The 21,102-nt window shown below is 38.5% G+C and overlaps 1 protein-coding gene across 3 annotated transcripts in view; it reads right to left on the reverse strand.

Annotated features, from left to right (window-relative positions):
- ITPR2 (inositol 1,4,5-trisphosphate receptor type 2) overlaps positions 1-21,102 on the reverse strand; it is a 491,137-nt gene that overhangs the window by 299,772 nt on the left and 170,263 nt on the right. For all 3 annotated transcript variants that reach the window (XM_009180421.4, XM_021923257.2, XM_009180422.4), the window contains 3 exons: positions 20,525-20,776; positions 19,933-20,077; positions 18,505-18,655 (listed from right to left, as the gene is read on the reverse strand). In XM_009180421.4, the coding sequence (XP_009178685.1) occupies positions 18,505-18,655; positions 19,933-20,077; positions 20,525-20,776 (548 nt within the window). The remainder of the gene's footprint in view (positions 1-18,504; positions 18,656-19,932; positions 20,078-20,524; positions 20,777-21,102) is intronic.

The following is a 21,102-nucleotide window of genomic DNA, read 5'->3' on the forward strand; positions in this document are numbered from 1 at the left end:
TAAAAATAAAAATAAAAATAAAAAAAGGAAGGGACTGCTTAGAAAGAATGACTGGTCAACTTTTCAGGTTCTTTCATTATATGATTACATAGATATTTTTACTAACCTTAATTCCCTCAAGAAAAAAAATCTAAAAGACAGGTATAGCAAATGCATACTGAGAGTGGTAACTGGGAATGCTTGGGGAATACGTTGCTTTGTTCTTTGATTGTTCCAGTGAGCCAAGTTTCTATCGCCCATTTCAGGAAAGTAAAAAGCAATAAGGAATTAACCAACCTAACACGACAGCTGTGCTGAACATAATTTAATTTTGCCCTATTCAGAAATAATTTTATTGTGGTGATCACACTATTGGTTTCAACAAGCACTAGCAGTTACATGAATTTATATCAGGTGTAAGAGATTTAACAGATTATTGATTGAAATTTACTTAAGTATGTTGGTATTTACTTTATTTAAAGTTATATTTATTCTTTCTTTTTATTAGAAATGCTTTTCTCTTATGAACATATAAGAAAATGGTAATTTGAATTTTCTTGTTGTTTAGATATCAGACATTTCTGAAACATTCTCAGCATTTATAAGAGATAACAGACACATTTGATTCAGAGTTTTGTGAATAATTGTTCACAGCCATTTAATTGTTCTGTGACTACTAAAATCAGCTCAATGTTCTATGATAATAGAGGCCAAAAATGGATAATCCAAAAACTATTATTTTCCCTGAAACATATTTTTATAGTTGGATTTGAATAAATCCATCAGCTGTTATAATAACTCATCTGAAACCGAATGATGTTCCACCATAAAGACATGACTCTGGAAGTCTTCCTATTTCCCATCCCAGCTTAGCAGCTCCTTTTAAACCTGCCCTTGCTGGAAAATGTCTTTACTTTCTAGAACTAGAGCAGTTTTCTATTTCAAACATTCTCTGGAGCAGTGCTTCCTCCCAGTGGTTAAGGGTCTGGGTTATAAAAAGACTTTTCTGTATGCAAAGAAAAAAAAAATATTAGCATAAGATCAAAGCCTTAATTAAGCTACTAACCACAGAGCAGTAGGTAAAATGGTAGCAACCCAGGTTAAGGAGAAGATCAAGATTAAACAGCCGGAGAAAGCAATTTTATCTAACCAGCCCTCCCAATTCCAAGTAAGATCACGGTATTTTGGAAAGCTGGATAGCTAGATAGTTCTACATAGTACATACATGCATGGCTTTTATTCCATGTGCCGAACCTACAGGGAACTTCCTGTACCTTTGCCTTGCGTTCTTGTGTCCAGACGGTCACACAACTTGCTCCCTCACTCCTTTCTGATTTGTGGTGCAATGTCACCTCCTTAGGTAGACCTCTTCTGGTCACCCTCTCTGAAGAGCTTCCATCACTCTTAATCCATGCACCCCCTTTAAATTTCGGTCAGGGCATTAACACTCTCTCACATCATATCATATATTTGTCTGGGTGTTTACTGTAGTCCTCCTCTCCAACAACATAAAAGAACACAAGTTCCATGAAGACAGGGAGTCTACCTTTTTCCAACATCCGGAATAGTGTCTGATGCCGAACTCTCATTTAATAAATGTTTGTCAAATTAACGCATGAATAACAAAGATTGGATAATAAAATGAACTATTAAAAATGAGAATGACTTATTTTAATAAGGTTTATATAAAAAGTTGGATCTCATTAAATTAAAGGTACTTCATCTTTCGTCAAGTTGAGTTTTTGCTTACTTTCCTTTATACTTCTCTCTTTCTTCAAAAAGCATACATAATTTCATATTACTTAAAAATGTATTAAAAGGAAGAAATTAATAAAATGGATACCAATGAGATAAGGGAAAATAATGAAAGCTGTCTTTATCAAGGGCTTATCATATTGTATGTACCTTGCTAGACCACAGGCCACATACACCTCATTGGAGCCTCACAGCATGGTGGGGGTTGGGAGGCGAATCCCAGTTTACAAAGCCAGGAAGTGGCAGAGTCTCAAGTACAGGTCAACTGATCTCAACATGAATCATGTTTTCCCACACCACGTTGGTTCACTAACAGACTTTACAAAATTCTAAAAATTTTATACTAGAACTCAGAAAGCCCTAATGCAATTACAGAAAGAAAAGATTCCAATGAAAACTGTGTTCTGAAAATGTAGAATTTCTATTAACCATATAATAAATTTGCTCACATTATTCTCAAGTGATTTTACCCAACCAGCTTTTATTACATATGATGTGCCACATGCTACTAGTGGTATTTTTCTTATATTATACAACTTAATTTTAGGGGCAGCCCTTGTTCGGAAAGTATTCATAAAGTACCTAATGTTCATCTGGCAGGGACATCTCAGGTGGGAAGACATAAGAAAAGCAGAAGAATTTACAATATGGTCAGGAAAACATCAAATGTGTCCATAAAAAAATTAAGAACACGTACAAGACAGATATGATGGTAATAGTACAGTATGGACAGCCTACGAAATTGCTTAGGATTTTTTTTTAATTGGGAAATTATCTTAAGAGTGAGGGCAGTGAAGGACAGCTTCACAGAGGATACACAATTTTTAACGAGGTTTTGAATAAAGTGAAAGATTTAGATTACAGAAGTGTGATCTTTGTCAAATCATGTCATCATCCTATGTTCAAAATCTTAATCCTATAAAATAGCTTGGGCCTTCTTGTAAGAATAAAATTATATAATATGTGCAAAAAAAAGCCATGAACAATAAAAAGTACCATGTAATTGTAAGGTATTACTTTCAAAATGAAAAGTAGAGGACATCTGCATGCTTTCACTACACCTCTGAAAAACAGCTCTTCTCCATTTAATTATGTTCCATTATAATGGTCACTGCCTTACTAATGAATATGTGGTTCTATCATATAATTATAGTTCATAATGTCTTATAATACAGTATGACTGAAACGCAATATTGACACTAAATGTAGATGTCCCTCAGAAGAGTGTTTAATAAAGAACACTTAATGGAAGAAGCAGATAATATGATACCCAATTTTCTTCATTCTAAATAAAACACCACTGAATACAGTGTATTAATAGACTGCTTACAGATTCCAAGTTTCCAAGGGCTTAGAAATAGAACACAATAAAAACCAGCCAAAAGCATGTAACCAAAGAGTAGTAATGTTATTATCCCTCTTTTATTGAATATCAAGTAGACTACTTAGAAGAAAACTGTTTTACATCCCACACACTAAAGAAGTGTTATTCAAAGGATGAATTGAAAAAGCAATTCACATAAAATAGTGGCTGTGTTCTGCATCTTATTTTGGATTTCATCACTGTCAAATATTGACAAAGTCATCTTAATATTCCAAATCTCAATATTTCAATTTGCAGAACTGATCTTCAATGATTAATAGTTGGTAATGGCAGTAATAAATGAATGTGCATGCTGTTTTTATAAGTGAGATGTAATTTACTTACAGTGAAATCCACAGATCATAAATGAAAGGTTTGAGTAGTTCTCATAAAGGCATATACCATATGAACCACACGCAAACCAGTTACTGAAAATTTCCATCATCCTAGAAAGCTCTCTTCTTCCCTTTCACAGTCACTTCCCCCAAAATTTCTCCCCAGCCCCACCATCAAAGGCAACCATGCTCTTGATTTCTCACACCACAGACGCATGTATTGGCTAATGTAGAGTTTCATAGGTATGATTTTGGTTAAGTGATTATGCCAAAGAAAACTGGGTAACTGATCAATGTTAAAGCACAGAAGGGCCTTTAGTTCTTTGCTGCTTTGTTCTTGCCTTGACTAGATCAGTAGTTTTGTCACTGACTTGGGTAAAGTCAGAGATAGCATGTTTCTCAAAGGCAAAGATTACATCAAACAAGAGAGGATGGCTATTACAGTGAATGACTCTATTAAATTCCAAAACTACATAAATAGGTTGAAAATAACAGGTTAAATCCAACACGGTAAATTCAAAATATAAAAGGTCCTATATGCTTAGGGCCAAATAAAACCAACTGAAGTTCATGATGTGGAAAATGTGACATAAAAGAAAACAAATTAGAATTGTAGTTGAGTTCAAGTTTAGTAGGAATCAATGCTATGTCATTGTTAACAAAACACTCATTTTCACCTAGGCTACATTATAAAAGGGTTCAGAATGAAGGCGAACGTAGCCGTCTTTGCCTCTGTGCCAGTCGAATCAGTGATAAATTAGATTGAGTCATAACAGGAACTGCTAAAGGAATTGCACAGGACTACACAGAAACGTGGGGGAATACAGGTGATGTGCTAGCCATTTTCAAGCACAGAAAAACCTGGCATGTGGAAGGGATGTTGGATTTCTGTGCAGTTCAACAAACAGAGGTAGGGCTACTTTCTGGAAGTGAGAGGGAACTGTACATATAGGATAACCAAACGAAAAAGACCTAATAATTAGAGCTATTAAAAATAAGAAAGGCCTACTCTTTGCAGAAGTAAAATCTTGGTCACTCCAGGTGTTCAAGGAGATCCTATGTGACCATTTGTAACGGGTGCTGCATGAAGATATGAAGCTCATATATTGTATAGATAATTTATATGGTTCCTTTCTATGCCAGCATTCTATAAATTTGTGTTGGGTTCCAACAATAAGCACCAGAGATTGTGAGAACTGGGAAGCCTACGCAATTGTATTAATCCTTAAAGACACCAGATGCTAAGGCTCAAGCAATATGTGTAACTATAGAAAAATAACTGGAGTAGAGACCTTAGAACAACGTGACCCTCTTCAGTCATTCTCATTATTTGTAAGGTCATTCTTAGGGATTGATCCTGCCCTATTAACTCACTTAGCTAATGTGAGTAGAAAAACAATCAGGAAACCACCATGGCACATGTTTACCTGTGTAACAAACCAGTACATCCTAAACATGTATCCCAGAACTTCAAAAAAATTACATTTAATTAAAAAATCATATGCTTAGATGTCACAATCTAGTAATACCGTTTTGATTCAAACATATTTGTATAAAGCAGGTAATTTACATATATTAAATTCGTTTCACTCAATAAATATTTTTGAAAACCAATTAGGTATAGAGTAATACATTAGGCAGGGTATAGGTGTCCCATAGAACCAGAAATAGAATCTATTTTGATAGCTTTCCCCTCAGTATGATACTCTCAGTTAATAAATCTGAATCTCTGTTATTGAATAATCTGTGTAGTAACTCTAAGAGTCATAGAATCTTCTGTAAGTCTATTGGAAGATAAGCTTATGACAAATAATCACAAAATTAAGGAAAGAAAGATACAAGTATATATTTGAAATATTAGGGTCTCTAAATATTTTTGTGCTTCAAATGCATAAATGCTTCATAAGGCATGTCACACACATTCATCCTAACGATAGTGAGATATGAAAGTATATATGAGATACTCATAGGAGTAGCTCGCAGAAAGGTGTCTAAGGAGATACAATTGCTTAGTATTACTGGGGAAACAGCAGGAGACAGAGCTAGAGATGTCTAACTCAGATTATGAAGACCCTTGGGCACCAATTTAAAGAGCTGAGTTATTATTCTCTGGAGATGATGAGAGCTAAATAAAGAAGTAGAGTATGTGATTTAGAAAGATCCTTACGTTGGAATGTGGAGAAAGAGCCAAAACACAGAGTCAGAGAGAACAATCAGAAATTTATTTCAGGAAAGGAAGAGGAATATCTAGCTTCAAAAGATTGTGAGCTGGTAAAACTTTTAAGACTTGCGATTGAAACTTTTCTGAGACAAGCCAAACAACCATTGACAAAGGAGTGATTCTTTGTTTAAAAAAAAAAATCTTCTTTAATATGACCTGAAAAATAACTTCCAGCCAAACCAAAACTCTTTTATAGATATGTAGTCTGTTGTGCTGAACTTTCTTGGGAAACTTGGAAAAAGCAGAAAAGAGTCTGCACGTGAGGAAGTCACCTGTGTATAAAGAAAGCAATAAAATAATTATAGAAAGAACATCAACTGTAAAGCTGTAGGTTTTTTTAAAGAAGAGAGAAAAAGAAAAAGAAAAAGAAACCTGAATTCAAAATTTCCAGCAAGCTACATACAAGCTGTATGATCTTAGGCAAAGTATACAACCTGTCTAAAAGCTTATCTACTGGACACAATCAGGACCATAATATCCGATACGCTGGACTGTGACAAGGATTAACAATAAAAATATGCAAAAGTCCTAGAGGTATGCTAGGTATTCTATATAAATAATAGATACATTTACAGAGTAATCCCTTGCCTGATGTGTAGCCTGGCATCCATTACATAGTTATTCTCCCCCTATTTTACTATGTGCATTTGATTTTTAAGAGGAACATGATCTAGTGTAGACCATGTGTTTGACACCCTCTTGACACAGAGAGAAGCTGGGAGGTGGAATGAGGAGAGTCCTTTTAGACACCATTGATAACTAAAAGAAAGTCCAATAGTTATACAGATACTTTTTCTAAAACGTATAAAAGCTTAGAAGGAAAAAAAAAAACAAGCAAACAAACAGAAAAGTAAAAGACATTATACATTAAGCCAGAAAGGACTTAGAGGCACAGCCAGCATAGCACAAAGCTGGTGAGAGAACCAGACTCGGGACATTAGAACAAATGGCACAGAACATTAGAACGGCACAGAAATCTTTCTCAGCTCCTGAGGAACAGCATCCTGCAAAAGGCTTGCTGCCTAGAGCAGGTTTCCGATGCCAGAGATTCCGGGACACCTGGAAATAGGAAGCTTCTAGCCATTGTTTTCATGTCTAAAATTTTGTTACATGTTTAAATGTTTTAATTTATTTTTATTTTTCTCCATAATCTCTATTTCCTATGACATCTGCTATGGCTTGAATGTGTCCCCCAAAGGTCATGTGTTGGAAACTGGATCCCCAGTGTCGTGAGGTTGGGAGGTGGGACCCCTTTAAGGGGTGTTTAGGCCATGAGAGCACCACCCTTATTAATGGATTAATGGCATTATCCCAGGAGTGGGTTTTTGTAAAAGAATAAGTTCAGTGCCATCTTGCTCTCTCATACTCTTGCTTTCTCTTTGCCCTCCCACTAAGAGACGACACAGCAAGAAGATTTTTCCAGATGCTGGTCTCCTCAACCCTTGGCTTCCCAGCCTCCAGAACTGTGAGCAATAAATTTCTGTTCCTTATACATTACCCAGTCTCAGGAATTCTGCAAAAGATGTTACTCATTAATCCAGAAAGGACTTAGAGGTGCACCCAGCAGAGCACCAAGCTGATAAGAGAACCAGACTCAGAACATGACAATGGCATAGAAATGTTCCTCAATGTCTGAAAAACAGGATTCCACAAAAGGCCTGCTGTGCAAAATGGATCAAGATAAGATCTTAGTCTTGACCCAAAATGTTTCCAATCAGGGCATTTTCTAGGAAGATAACTGTGGTGGAGGCTGTGATGGTCCTGCCCAGATTCCCTTTCAGAAGTGAAGGACTACTCCCCAAGCTGCTGGAGTGCTACTCAGAAGACAGCCCTCAACTGCCCGCCCCTGTGTTTGTGTCCCCCCAAAATTCATACATTGAGATACTCTCTCCCAAGGTGACGGTGTTAGAAGTAGAACCTTCGGGGGGTGATTAGGTCATGGAGGAGGAGTCTTCATGAATGGGATTAGGGCTCTTTTAAAAGATGCCCAAGAGAGATTCCCCTTGCCCCTTGTCCCTTTCCCCAAGTCAGGACACAGTAAGAAGGTGTCATCTTTGATCCAAAAAGCAGACCCCCACTGGACACCAGATCTGCAGGCACCATAATCCTGGACTTCCCAGCCTCCAGAACTATGAGAAATAAATGTTTGTTGTTTAGAAGCTGCCTAGTTTGTGGTATTGTTGTTGTTGTTGTTGTTATAGAAGTCCAAATAGTCTAAGACAGAAAACTGTCTTACCAAGAAGTGGGACACTGCTATAACAAACATCTAAGATGTAGAAGTGCTTTGAAACTGGGTAGTGAGTAGAGGCTGGAAGAGTTCTGAGGTGCATCCTAGAAAAAGCCAATATTGCAATAAACAGATCATTAAGGATGATTCTGTGAAGTCTCAGAGGAGAGGAAGAGAGCTACAGAGAAAGCCTGTAGCTCTAACATGCTTCAAATTCTCTAAGAGTATTCTTAAAGACTTCATAGAAGGTCACAAACAGAACACTGGTAGAAATATGGATGGTAAAGGTCATGTGGAGGAGGTCTCAGATGGAAATGAGGAATGTCTTATTGGAAACTACAGAAGAGGCCATCATTGTATAAAGTAGCAATAAACTTGGCTGAATTGTATTCATGTCCCAATGATTTATGGAAGGTAGAACTTGCCAGAGATGAAATTGAATATTTGGGTGAAAAATATGTAAGCAAAGTGTTAACAGAACGTCTGGTTCCTCTTGACTGGTTACAGTAAAATATGAGAAAAGAGAAATGGCTTAAAGATGGAATTGCTAATTAAAAAGGAAACGGAACTTGAATTTTTGGAAAATCCTCAGCCTATCCACATTGAAAAAAACGAGAAAGTCTGTTTGGAAGTGTGGCCAAGTGACCATTTGATAAAGAGTTTACTATGGATCAGGCATCTTAAGGGAAGCCAGATGCTATCTATCATGGCAATGGGGAGATGAGTTAGCCACCTAAAGAGAAGTCAGGACCTACTGTCTGAAACAATGGAAGAATGACCCCAGCAGATTTAGGAGATCACCAGGGATGCCCCTCCCATCACAGGAACAGAATATAAGGAGCTACGGGCCAAAAAGATTTCAAAGGAGGGGTTGCCACCTCACATCATGGGCTTCACTTCCCCATGCCCTGCGACTAGGCTCCTGGGCTGCTCCAGGGATGGCTCCAGGGGGCCCCATTACAGCATGCACGGTATCCAGCAAAGCTGTGGGGGAGTTGAGTGGGGAGGAGTTGCTGCTTCCACCCGAATTTCAAAGGATGCCCTGATGAGCTGTGGGGCCCAGGCAATAGAAAGCACCATCTATCAACCAGGAAGCAGGTTCTCACCAGACACTGAATCTGCTGGCACCATTGTATTAGCCTGTCCTCACACTGCTAATAAAGACACACCCGATACTTGGTAATTTATAAAGCAAAGAAGTTTAATTGACTCACAGTGCCACATGGCTGGGGAGGCCTCACAATCATGGCTGAAGGCAAATGAGGGGCAAAGTCATATCTTACACGGCAGCAGGCAAAGAGCTTGTGCAAGGGAACTCCCCTTTATAAAACCATCAGATCTCGTGAGACTTACTCACTATCACAAGAATAGCAGGGGAAGAACCTGACCCCATGTTTCAATTCCCTCCCACTGGGCCCCTCCCATGACATATGAGAATTATGGGAGCTACAATTCAAGATGAGATTTGGGTGAGGACACAGCCAAACCATATCAACCATGATCTTGCACTTCCCAGCCTCCTGAACTGTGAGAAATAATTGCTTGTTGTTTATAAGCCACCCAGTCTATGGTATTTTTGTTACAGTAGCCCAGGCAGACTAAGACAACTAGTCTGAAGACAGGTACTTCAGGCAAGGTCACTCACCCATTCCAGAGCAGCCTATGGGGACAAAAAGGCTCAGCCCCCTCACCCTAACGGAGACAGCCCTGAAGGACATCCCAACTTCAACCTCCCAGAAGCCTTCACTAAACTGCATCACAAGCCAACTTCTCCCTTTCCCAATCCTGCTTTCCTTCCCATTCTGCTGGTGTTGATCCTAAGAGCTCTCCCTAATAAGTCTTCTTCATGCTAATCCTGTCCCAGAATCTGCTTCCTGAGGTACACAACTGGCAATTTGTAATTCTAGAGTTGCTGAGAATTGTGGTCATTGCTGCTGTTATTTAAAAATCAGTGCAAGAATTTCAAGATGTTATGAGAAGAACATGCTCACCTGATACAATACATACAGACACAAAGGGACAAGAAGGAAACCTACCACTGTGGATGGGATTATACCCATGTTCCTGCCTTTTCTTGATTTAAGTGTATGATTTGGATGGCAAAGCTTCCCTTGATTTAAGTGTATGATTTGGAAGGCAAGAAGGTGTAGGGAGAAGGGAACCGCATATGTAAGATGGGTGAGTGTGGTGAGCATGGTACAAAATGGAGATAAGATAGTTCTTTCAGAAGCAAAGGGACCTCACTGAAAGCACAGCGTGGACAGAGGGAGGACAGACAGAATCGGGCCATCTCAAGAAGAATAAGCTTGAATGCCCAGAGGCAGCATGGTGCTGGGAAGAGCTAAGTCCAGACATCTGAGTTTTTCAAGTGATGAACGGTAATTGGTGTGCCTTCCCTTTGCATGTAAACTTTGCTAACACTTCTTAGCACTGTGAACTCTACTGCAAACCTAACTCCTTTGCAGAGACCTGAAAAGAGTTCAGTCTGGTGAAAAATTCAAGAGATGAACACTGAGAAAAGTCTTTAATAGGACACTAGCTTGTACCTTAGGCATGTGTTCTTTGGTTTTGATCGTTATATTAAACCCTTTTCTGTTCTTTCTGATCCCCCATCCCCACATATACACTTCCTCATGGTCTCACCTCACACTCAGTTAAGTCTTTTTTTTCCTCCCTTTCTTTCTTTCTTTCCTTTTTTTTCTTTTGTAAGATACTCTGAGCATATTCAGTGAACTAGGGCTTCCAGTTTCAAGACATTCAAGCTGGTGTCTTACAAAGAACAATCATAGCTATTAATCAGAAGATAAGCTTCACAGATATTTGCTAAAAAGGTTGTTTTACAACACACATAAAAAAAGAATGCCATTCAATGAATGAAGGAAGATTACATACTAATCTTCAAAGAATCAGTTTTGAACTAAAAGAGATTGCAAAGATCATATTTAGACTAACCTCGTAGTTTTATAAAAGAAGAAATTATTTCCTGGCAGATTTTTTTTGTCTGCAAATATTTTCTTCCTTTCTCACCCATAAAGCAATATTTTAAAATGTTTCTGCCCTACCCCTCTCATCTCAATTTCCCTTCTCCTTTTTAACAGTAACCATGCTGCCACAAAAAGCATTTCAAGGTAGATAACGTGCAGTCCCTATAAAGGTAAACAAACAAACAAAAACTTAAATTGAAGAAGTAAGTGGTGCTTTGCCAGGAGATGGAAAGTTGACATCCTCTTACTTTGTTCCCCAAATCTCCTAGGGCAAGCGGTACTCCCGGACATAGACATATTCAAAGCGCATCTCACTACCCTGCCTCCTATCTCCGCCCTACCCTGGGTTGGGTCCACAGGTCTGTACGTCACTTGGGACAGCAGAATTATTTTAGGGAAGGAGGATAATTCCAGGCTGTTGAGGTTGCCTGTATCTTATTCCCTAAGGCCAAAGGCACTTCATTTTCGACCCTGAAACCTCAAAGAAAAAGAAATCCTACAAGTAAATGGAATTCTCCTTTAATTTTTTTTAGTGACTGCCCATTTTCTACATCATAACATATATACCAACGAAAGAGATTATCTGGTTACTGATGGGAACAGGCCCACATTTCAGTGCTTAGCTATGGAAACTTCCAAGAATTTGAAATTGTTCTGAAAAAGCAAAATGAGAGAAGCTATGAAGAAACTATTTAGCTCTTGGTTGGCCTTTTGGTAATTTTCTATGATCTACTGCCTTTTCAAATTATGGTGAGTTCAAGGATGGGAAGGAAAGCAATAGTGAAAAGAAATTGTAGTAGTGTCCTAGACACACTAATTATGCCCAAAGTTCACTGAACGATGTAGACTTTATTGTTCCATGGTGGAGATTCAAAGTTGAACCCCAGTCCCATTCAAACAGCAAACACAGATCGGTAGAAGGATATTAACAGGATAAATAAATAACAAACCAGACCCAAACCATTTCCACACTGTGTCAACTTCTCTATTCTAACCACACACACATTTACATGGAGATGATACTCGAATGATTCAGAGTTATACACATATCATGCTGTTCCACAGAAGATGCGTAAGTGGGATTCACATTTGCCCTCAACTATTTAAGTGACTCGCCAGCAGAACAAAATATACCCATGCTGTTGTAAAAGAAAAAAGGGCTCTTAATTATTAGTAGAAATAGAAAGCTTTAGATGGTCCATCCTTCGGCAAGTATAAAAAGATGTATACTTTTAAAAGTGAAATGTTTGCAAAGAATATGGAAAATATCCAGTTCATCAGCTTGTATGTGCATTTGCTTTTAACTTCTATAAGCGACAAGGAAGAACACAGCTTGCCATAATCCTTCTACTCAAAAGATCAATTACACTGAATGGTGCCTGTGCATTTAAAATCACTGAGAGCAAATCATAAGTAGTAGGCAAAGCAAATTCACTCAACAACACAGCCTCCTGGGAGCAGGTACATTTGTTTGAAAACAATATTTCTTAAGTAAACGTATAGCCAGTGAAAGGTATTGGATTGATAGTTCTGAAGTTCTGAATCTTCTATTTCACTACAGTGACGGCCAGTGAAGGCCAGTGCCAGCTCCCTGTGTCTCCATATGAACAAGCCTCAATCATTTTCTGAACGGACCACCTTTAGGTATGAAGATGAAAAGCCGCTTCTGAACCTAGCAATTTCTGCCGAGTGTGCCAACTATAAGCCATTGTGACAGGGAGCAGCCACCGCCTGGAAGCTAGACACAGACCCCCAACCAGATCTGGGATGAGGACAACTTACAGTGACGCCGCAGTGGGCTGCTGTGTGACCGAGGATGCAGAAGAAGAAAAATTCTGTAACTGCCACTTTCCAAGCCAGCCATCTCTACAACCTCAAACACCCATCACTGGCATCTAAAGCTACAGGATTTCCCAGAAAAAACAAATGGATGCTGTGCGTGCCCATCCCATTTAAGCCTGGTGCCACTGAGGCTGGCACAAAATGGAACTCCAGGAACTGTAAAGCCTTTACCTTCTAGATATGCCTCCTCTTCCGCTCCCCTGCGTCTGACCTGCCAAACACGTTTTTCTGCATGTCCAACCCCAACTGTGCTGGAGAAAAGTTAGTAAGTGGGAACTAAGAGGGATAAAAAAAGATGTAGTTCTAGTGCATACAATTCTCCAGACATTATATAAGCATACAGAACTGTATCATTTACTTAAAGGAACTGATCTATCTAGCAACAATGTTTATAAAACCACTTTTTTTTTTAATTGTACTTTGCAAATGACTTCCCACTGAAGATAAAGTTTCTTTAAAAGAGAAAAAATATTTGTAGTATGAGAGGAGTCCACATGAAAAAAAAGAAGAAGAAAATACAATCCAAAGCATTTAGATATCGAAGAGCCAAGATGATGATACAGAATATTGTAATGTGGTAACACTGCTATGACTCCTAGCAGTTGATCTTTAAAATAATAGTTCTTTTTTTTCCTCTAGGTACTTTCCACAATCTGGGATTTCCTCTCTGGCATCGACCTTTGTCTCACCCTGCACCACAGGATTTTTCCCATGCTTGACAATCCTATCTCCATATTTGGAGATTCCAGAAAAGTGTTTCTTCTTGCTTCTTCTGTTAAGAATTTATACAGTCTATCAGAACTTTTGTTAGGAATTTATAGTCTAATAGAGAACCTAACTATAATATTAACAACACATCTCCTAGTAGAGTTGTAAGATCATTCTTGAGGTTTGAATTGTCACCTTGCATAACATAAATCCTTTTCCTACCAAGTTAATTACTGAAGTTCTTAACTTTTTTGTTTTAGAAAACTTTCAAATTTATAGGAAGAGTTGCAAGAATAGTACAAAGAACTCCCACATAGACTCTGCCCAGATTGATTAGATTCACAAATGCTGCCACATTTGCATCTCTCTGTCTCCACACACCCACACACATACACACACACACACGCACACGCACGCACACACACATCTTTCCTGCTCTATTTGAAAGTTAGTTCCAGACATCATGACGTTTCAACTTTCAATTCTTCAGCATGTATTCGCTAAAAACAAGTATATTAGCTTAGCTAAGCACAGTACAATTACAAAAGTCAGGAAATCTAACTGACATAATCAATATTCAAATATAACCTGCAATCCATATTCCTATAATTCATTTTCAAATGTTATCACTTGTGCCAATAATATCTTCTATAGATAATATTTCTCCTAATTCAGGATCCAGTGCTGAATTGCATATTGAATTTTAGTTGTCATGTCTCTTTAATCTCCTTTAATCTGAAACAGTTGCTCAGTCTTCAACATTTTTGCCCACATAGATATTCTCTATTCTCCATTCAGCAGCCAACATGATCAGATCACATCAGTCCCTTCTCAAATCCCTCCAGAGATTGCCCATCAAACTTAAAACAAAATTCTACCCTCCCTCACTCCATCAGTCTCCATAACATTGACCTACTTTATTTTTCTTCACAGCATTATCAGATGTTACAAGATAGATAGATAGATAGATAGATAGATAGATAGATAGATAGATAATCTGGCTGTTTCTCTTAATAGGAGAAAGGAGAAATTTTGCCTATTTATTTATTAATTGTCTTCCCTGTGACTAACAACTTTGGTTATCTTGTTCATTACTTATTACCAGTGACTAGAACTGTGTCTGGCATATTGTAATTCTTCAATAGATTCTTATTAAATAAAATAATAAATTATTATCAGATTGCTGAAAGAAATAATCAAGGTATCTAGAAGTCAATGGAATTCACTAAAAATATGAGAATTATAAAAATTAAATTTATGTGTCTTTGAGGGCAGATATAAACAGGACGGTGGAGAGTGCAAACAAGTTACAACTTTTCCAAGAAAAAAAATACTTTCCTTAGGCAAAACTATGGAGAGAGAAAAAAATCAGCAGTTGCCAGGGGGCGGTGAGGAGGTGGGAGAGGGGTTGAATATGCGGAGCACAGAGAATTTTTAGGGCAGTGAAAAGATGCTGTATGATACTATAATGTTAGATACGTGTCATTATATATTTGTCCAAATACATAGAATGTGCAACACCAACAGTGAACCCCAATGTCAAGGACGAACTTGACATAATGATGTCAATGTTGGTTTATCAATTGTAACAAATGTACCCCTCTGGTGGAGGATGTTGATATGGGGAGGCTATGCATGTTGGGGGGCAGGTGATAAATAAAAAAATCTCTGTATCTTCCTCTTAATTTTGCCATGAACCTAAAACTGCTCTAAAAAAAAGTAAGTCTTTAATAAAATACTCTTCATGGTGAAACACTGAAGGCAGACTGTAAGCACTGAGATCAAAAGTCAGGATCAACTTCGAGCTTTTTAAGAATAATTTAGTTTAGACTGAAGACTGTAAAAGCATAACAAGAAGCTTTAATACAGACATTTCAAGTGTTATGTACCCTCTGGGGGTGGTAAAAGGAGTCTCACTAGTGAGATTCAGGCAGCAGAATTAATATAGACCCCTGCACGCCCCTGCTCTTTGATTAACAACTACGGTTCTTGGTCTTTGCTTTGCTCTCATTCGTGTGTTGTTCATAGATTTATTTTTATAAAACATTCAATTTACTTTAAAGATGCAATAATAGTAAAGAATATTCATATACGCCTTCCTTTTTTCTCCATTTGCTCTCATGGTTCCTCCCTCAAACCCTTATTATTCTCTCTCTGAATGTATACTACATATAATAATCTTATTATGCTCTTAGAGATTACCATTCTGGATAATTATACCATGTAGATTCAGGTTGTCTTTTATTTCCAAAAGGTTCTCTTGGATTGCAATTTTAAATACTCAATTCTGTTCCATTTTCTTGTTTTTCTTCTTCAGGGACTCCAATTATTCATATGATGGCTCTTCTTTGCCTTTCTTCCATTTCAGCCTCTTTCCCTCTCACCCTCATCATTTGTTTCTTTGGATCATTGTCATTTTCTTCATTGTTCTCCTGCCTTTCTTCAATGTCACCTATTTGATTTTCCTTCAAATGTATTCTCTCTTTGACACCTTATAATTTAATCTGTGTTGGTAAAAATAAATAAATAAATAAAGCCAACCATTTTATTCTATTTCTTTCCTAAGTTCAATCAATTTTCATTTCATTTCTTCTTGGGTTTTGGTCCATTTCTGATCTTAGTTTTTGAATTTATGAATCAAAGTGTTTTCCATAGTTCACTGTGCTTGAAGCTACTTAATTCCATTTAGAGTATCGTGTTACAATATTCTTCTGCTTCACAGTTGCTTTTCAGGGAGGAATTTCCATCCACTGAGGTGTTTAGATTTTTCCATTCTGTTTTGGTCTTAAACAGCGGTTTCACATAGTGAGACCGATGACATTGACACATTCAGCTGACAGGATTAACAATGAGCGGGTTTACAGGATCTCTGGTTCAAGGGCGCCCCCTCCTGTCAGAGTCATGAAGTGCAGTTTCTTTAAAATTTGGCTTCTGGTAGAGGTCGGTGGAGTGATACGCCCATCGATGTTTCAGGTTTCTTTTGTCTTGTGGTATTCTAGATCTCCCCATCTTGCCTCTTTTTCCTTCACCAAAAGACTCGAAGGGGTGCCCTTGCCTTACCTGCAAACTTGTTCATCCCTAGAAGCACTGCTTTTCCACAACTGCTCCCTGTGCTATTTCAAGTCCCTTCCTGTTTAGTTGGTGCTCTTATCTACCTGGATACTTTTTCCATGTTTTCACACCTAGATAGACTTTCTCTTTCTGAGGGTGATTTTCATACAATTTCATTTCATTCCCTTTGCATATGATCCCTTTTCTCTTCCCCAGTTTCTCCGAAAACCGCTCACCATCCTCAAAGTTTGCAATGGGAGCTCACCAGGCAGCTGTACTGAAAATGAATGTTTATTTTTCTACTTACAGTAACTAGCATTTGCATTGTCCCTTCGCTTCTAGTTATGCTGAAGGTGAGGGATTTATGTGGTTCAGTTGGCTTCTTAATGATTTGTACCGTTTTTTGAAAGCTAAAAAAGGAATTGAGATTTGAGCAGCAGCAATTAATTACTTGAGGTTACTGTAAGTTGCTCATTTATAATTCTTAACTAGATATTTCTTCTTTATGTCTGAAATTAGGTTTCTGGTTTTTGCCCTTTTAATCCTGTAGTGGATGTTGTAGTGGATACTACTGTGCTCCACCTGTGTCCCCTTTTCAGGGCTGAGGCTCTTACTGCCCCAGCTGCTGGGCAGACATCCTTGTTGCTATTTACAGCTGTACCTCTCGCTAGGACGGACTCTTACCCAATGTTACACAGCTCCCTCCAGGACGAAGCCAAGTAGTAATAGCTGGCTGATGCAAAGACACCAAGTGTGGCCCCCTTTGCCTTAATTTGTGTCAATTCCAAAGAGCATCCCAGCTCCAGAGCTCCCTACAGGATGACCTGAGGTCTCAGTCATAACTGCATTGCAGATGAGCTTCTCTGCCTGCCCAGTCCTACCTTCCTCACTTCCTAACAGGTATATATCCAAGTGCACTCCTCCATATACCTTCTCAAACAAGCCTCAATCTCAGGGTGTTTTTAGGGTATCCAACCCAAGACAATCGTCATAAAAACTTTGTACTGACTTATGAGACAGTCACTGTTGAAAGTCCATTGAATATATTATATACATTCCCTTAATTTTTGCAAGGAAACTGTGAGAAGGATATTGTTATTATCATCTTCGTATCTCAGATGAGAAAAGAAAAATCATAGAGAAGATAAGTACCTTATAAATGGTCAAGGCAGGATTTGAATACAGGCACTCTAACTTGAAAGCCCATTCTCTTATCCACTTCACTCCAGAGGTTCCCACACTGGCGTGGCATTTGCTCCTTCTCTGGCATGATACTTCACCACCCCTTTCCTTGAATCTTTCTTTTTTTTTTTTTTTTTTTTTTTTGAGATGGAGTCTCATTCTGTCGTCAGGCTGGAGCGCAGTGGCACGATCTTGGCACTGCAACGTCTGACTCCCTGGTTCAAACAATTCTCCTACCTCAGCCTCCTGAGGAGCTGGGATTACAGGCACGCGCCACCATGCCCAGCTAATTTTTGCATTTTTAGTAGAGACGGATTTTCATCATGTTGGCCAGGATGGTCTCGATCTCCTGAGCTCATGATCTGCCCACCTTGGCCTCACAAAGCGCTGGGATTACAGGGGTGGGCCACCGTGCCTGGTCTTCCTTGCATCTGTCTAAGCTCTGCTGTAAAGCATAGCCTTCAAATCTATTCTCTCTTTGACACCTTATAATTTAATCCGTGTTTGTAAAAATAAAGGAGGCTGAGGCAGGAGAATTGCTTGAACCACAGGACCACAAATATCAAGATGTTTTCATTTTTTAACACATAATATTTTCACAAGTGGTTTGGCTATAATGTTAGTTGCTAAAGATGAAATCTGACCTTATGAATTCATCTTTCAAAGCTTTAGCATTATAAACAGAGATGTATGTTTGTAAATCCACCTTATCATCACTCGGCCCTGTCATAGGAATTGTGTTCATATGCACACATATATTAGCAGGTACACAATAGCAACACCTTCTCTGTAGTTTTGTTTTTTATCTTACTTCCAAGTAATAACAATGATATTATCACATTTCTCAAAATTCTTACCTCCATCTTGAAATTTGCTTAATCTTTCAAAGTATGATGACATGGGGGCCTGTACAATGTCTAAAATAGCCAGAAGTGTTCTTGTTAGCCTTAATAACTCACTGAAACTATAAAATCCAAAGTATATAAGATTCCGAGCCAAGTGGACCACCTTAATAAAAAAAAGAAAGCAGGGAGGGGGAGGGTGAAAGAGTGGAAAAAAAATTGGGAATTGAAATAAACATTGGCTTTTTATTATCTAAATTAGCACAGCCATTTCTAAACTTCCTAATTCTTTAACACCTAGGAATTAAAATACTTGCAAAAGCAACCACTTGAACTTTGATTTATTCAAGTCTAGAACTAAATCCAAGTAAGATTCAGAGTGCTTTAAGGTACTTAACAAAATTTACACTAGAATTATTTACATCCTAATTAAACATTTAAGTAATTTAAGTCAGCAGGATGCCACTTAATAAATGGTTGCACCAATTAATTACTTTAATAAATGGCTATTATCCAAGAAATTTGCCCAGAAATCTATGTTTCCTATGCTGCTTTGTGGTCTTGTGGATTGCAGAGGACATTCCAAGTGCAAGAGTCTACCTCCAACATGTGGCCCCCAGTGCACAGTCTCCCCCTACCACACTGTATCAGAGTTGGTCCAAGTGACCAACAGAACTGATGACATGTCACTTCCAAGATTAGATTACAGAAGACTGCAACTTCCATCTTGGACTCTCTCTCTCTCTCTCAGATGGCTTGCTCTGAGGAAGCCAGGTGCCATGTCATGAGGACACCCAGGCAGCCTACAGAAAGGCCCACATGGCAGGAAGCTGAGGTGCCAACAGCCAGCAAGGAGGTGTGGCCACCAACAACCCCTCCAGTGACCTTAGAAACAGACTGTCCAGCCCCAGATGGCTGCAATCCCAGTCAACAGCTTGCTGGCTACCCCATCACAGACCCTGAGCCAGAACCACCCAGCTAAGCTACTCCTGGCTTCCTGACCCATAGAAGCTATGATAATGTTTGTTGCTTCAGGCTGCAAAGTTTTGGAGTAATTTGTTATACACCAGTAGGTAGCTAATACACCAGGTATCAAGTAATAGCATCCTTTCTCTAGTTTTGTCACTACATCCCCAAACTGAAGATATTTCAATTCAGTTCAATGAGAATAAAAACATCATCTCCTTAGAGACAAAAAAAAGTATCCAAACATTCCACAAAATATGCAAAACTGCCTGTGCTTATTACATGCAAAAAATCTTACACAAATGAAACAAAAAAAATCAAGGGAAACAGTAATTAATAAACAATTATAAATAAAATGTTTTCTACTGGACATTAAAGCACCAAATCGATCTTTTAAAAATGGCAGAGAAAATAATATCTTCAAGAACTAAACTACCCAGTTACCAAAACATCCTAAATATTGGAGGGAAAAAGTACCTCAAATGTCAGTTTATTTTTTTCTTTATCCCCAAAAGGAAAGGGCTGGTTTACGACTTCTTTCAAATATTCTTCAACAAATTCCATTGTCAGGGCAAATTTCCTCTTCATATCATTTCGGGAAGAGTCTGTTATAGAATCATATCTGGAAATACAGAAAGAAGATAATGCAAGTTAAACTGATTGCAATCATTTAAAAATAATAAAACATATGTACTTCAGTTTCCTGGCTGCATAATCCTGGATAAATTAGTTAGCCTTCCTAGGGCCTGGGTCCTCATCTGTAAAACGGGGCTGTTGTGAAATGAGCGATGTGTAAAGCAGTTGTAGCAGTCTACCACAATATGAAGTGCTTAAAATTCTTGCCAATTACAGCAACATTATTTGCTTATTGTTTTCTAGAAAATGCCTTTATTCCCACTGAGAGTTATTTCACCCTCAAAAACGAGTATCTTATTTGCATTTAGAAGATTAACAACCCGCGACAGGACACACAAATGCCTTTGCACATGTTACATTTCAAAACTGTAGCCATTTGATGTGGAGTTCATCTGCTGGACTCCAAAGCCTCAAGACCTTTTTCCAAACATACTCATGAATTGTGATCTTTGTGGGGATTTCTGTCCAGAGCCTGGCATAGCGAACAGGCACCACGGACTCCTGGGGATCCCGGTCAACGTGCATGTGGAGCATGAGGCGACAGAAGGACGCTCGGAGGTCGAACGGCAGGCTCTCATCCGACACGCACCGCAGGATCAGGTCTACAGAGAGCTGTGTAGAAATCTGGTTTATGGCCAGATACTGGCGATCCAAGCACATCCTTGCAAAGAGGTTTAGCTGGTACCTTAAAAATGATAAACATATTACATTATTGTCTTATCTCGAAGAAATCTTTAAACATCATAGTACCAATCAGTATCTATGTTTAAGACACCTGTATTTCCAAGCATTCATGATATTGGAGTCAAACTCTTGATTGTAGTATGTTAACCATTAAGATCAAATGACAAGACATATATGAAACTGTCTCTCTGTCCCTTCAGTTACAATACCTCTTACTTGTTTCAGCAAAATGTGCCTGCTGGAGAGTGTCACTAGGCACTCCAGTCTGGGTTTCCTAGGATTACAAACACTGCACTCAGGCTGAAGGCTATGGGCAACAGCTCACAT

Source organism: Papio anubis, chromosome 9 (genome assembly GCF_008728515.1).
Source record: "Papio anubis isolate 15944 chromosome 9, Panubis1.0, whole genome shotgun sequence".
In the NCBI taxonomy this organism is placed as follows: Eukaryota; Metazoa; Chordata; class Mammalia; order Primates; family Cercopithecidae; genus Papio; species Papio anubis.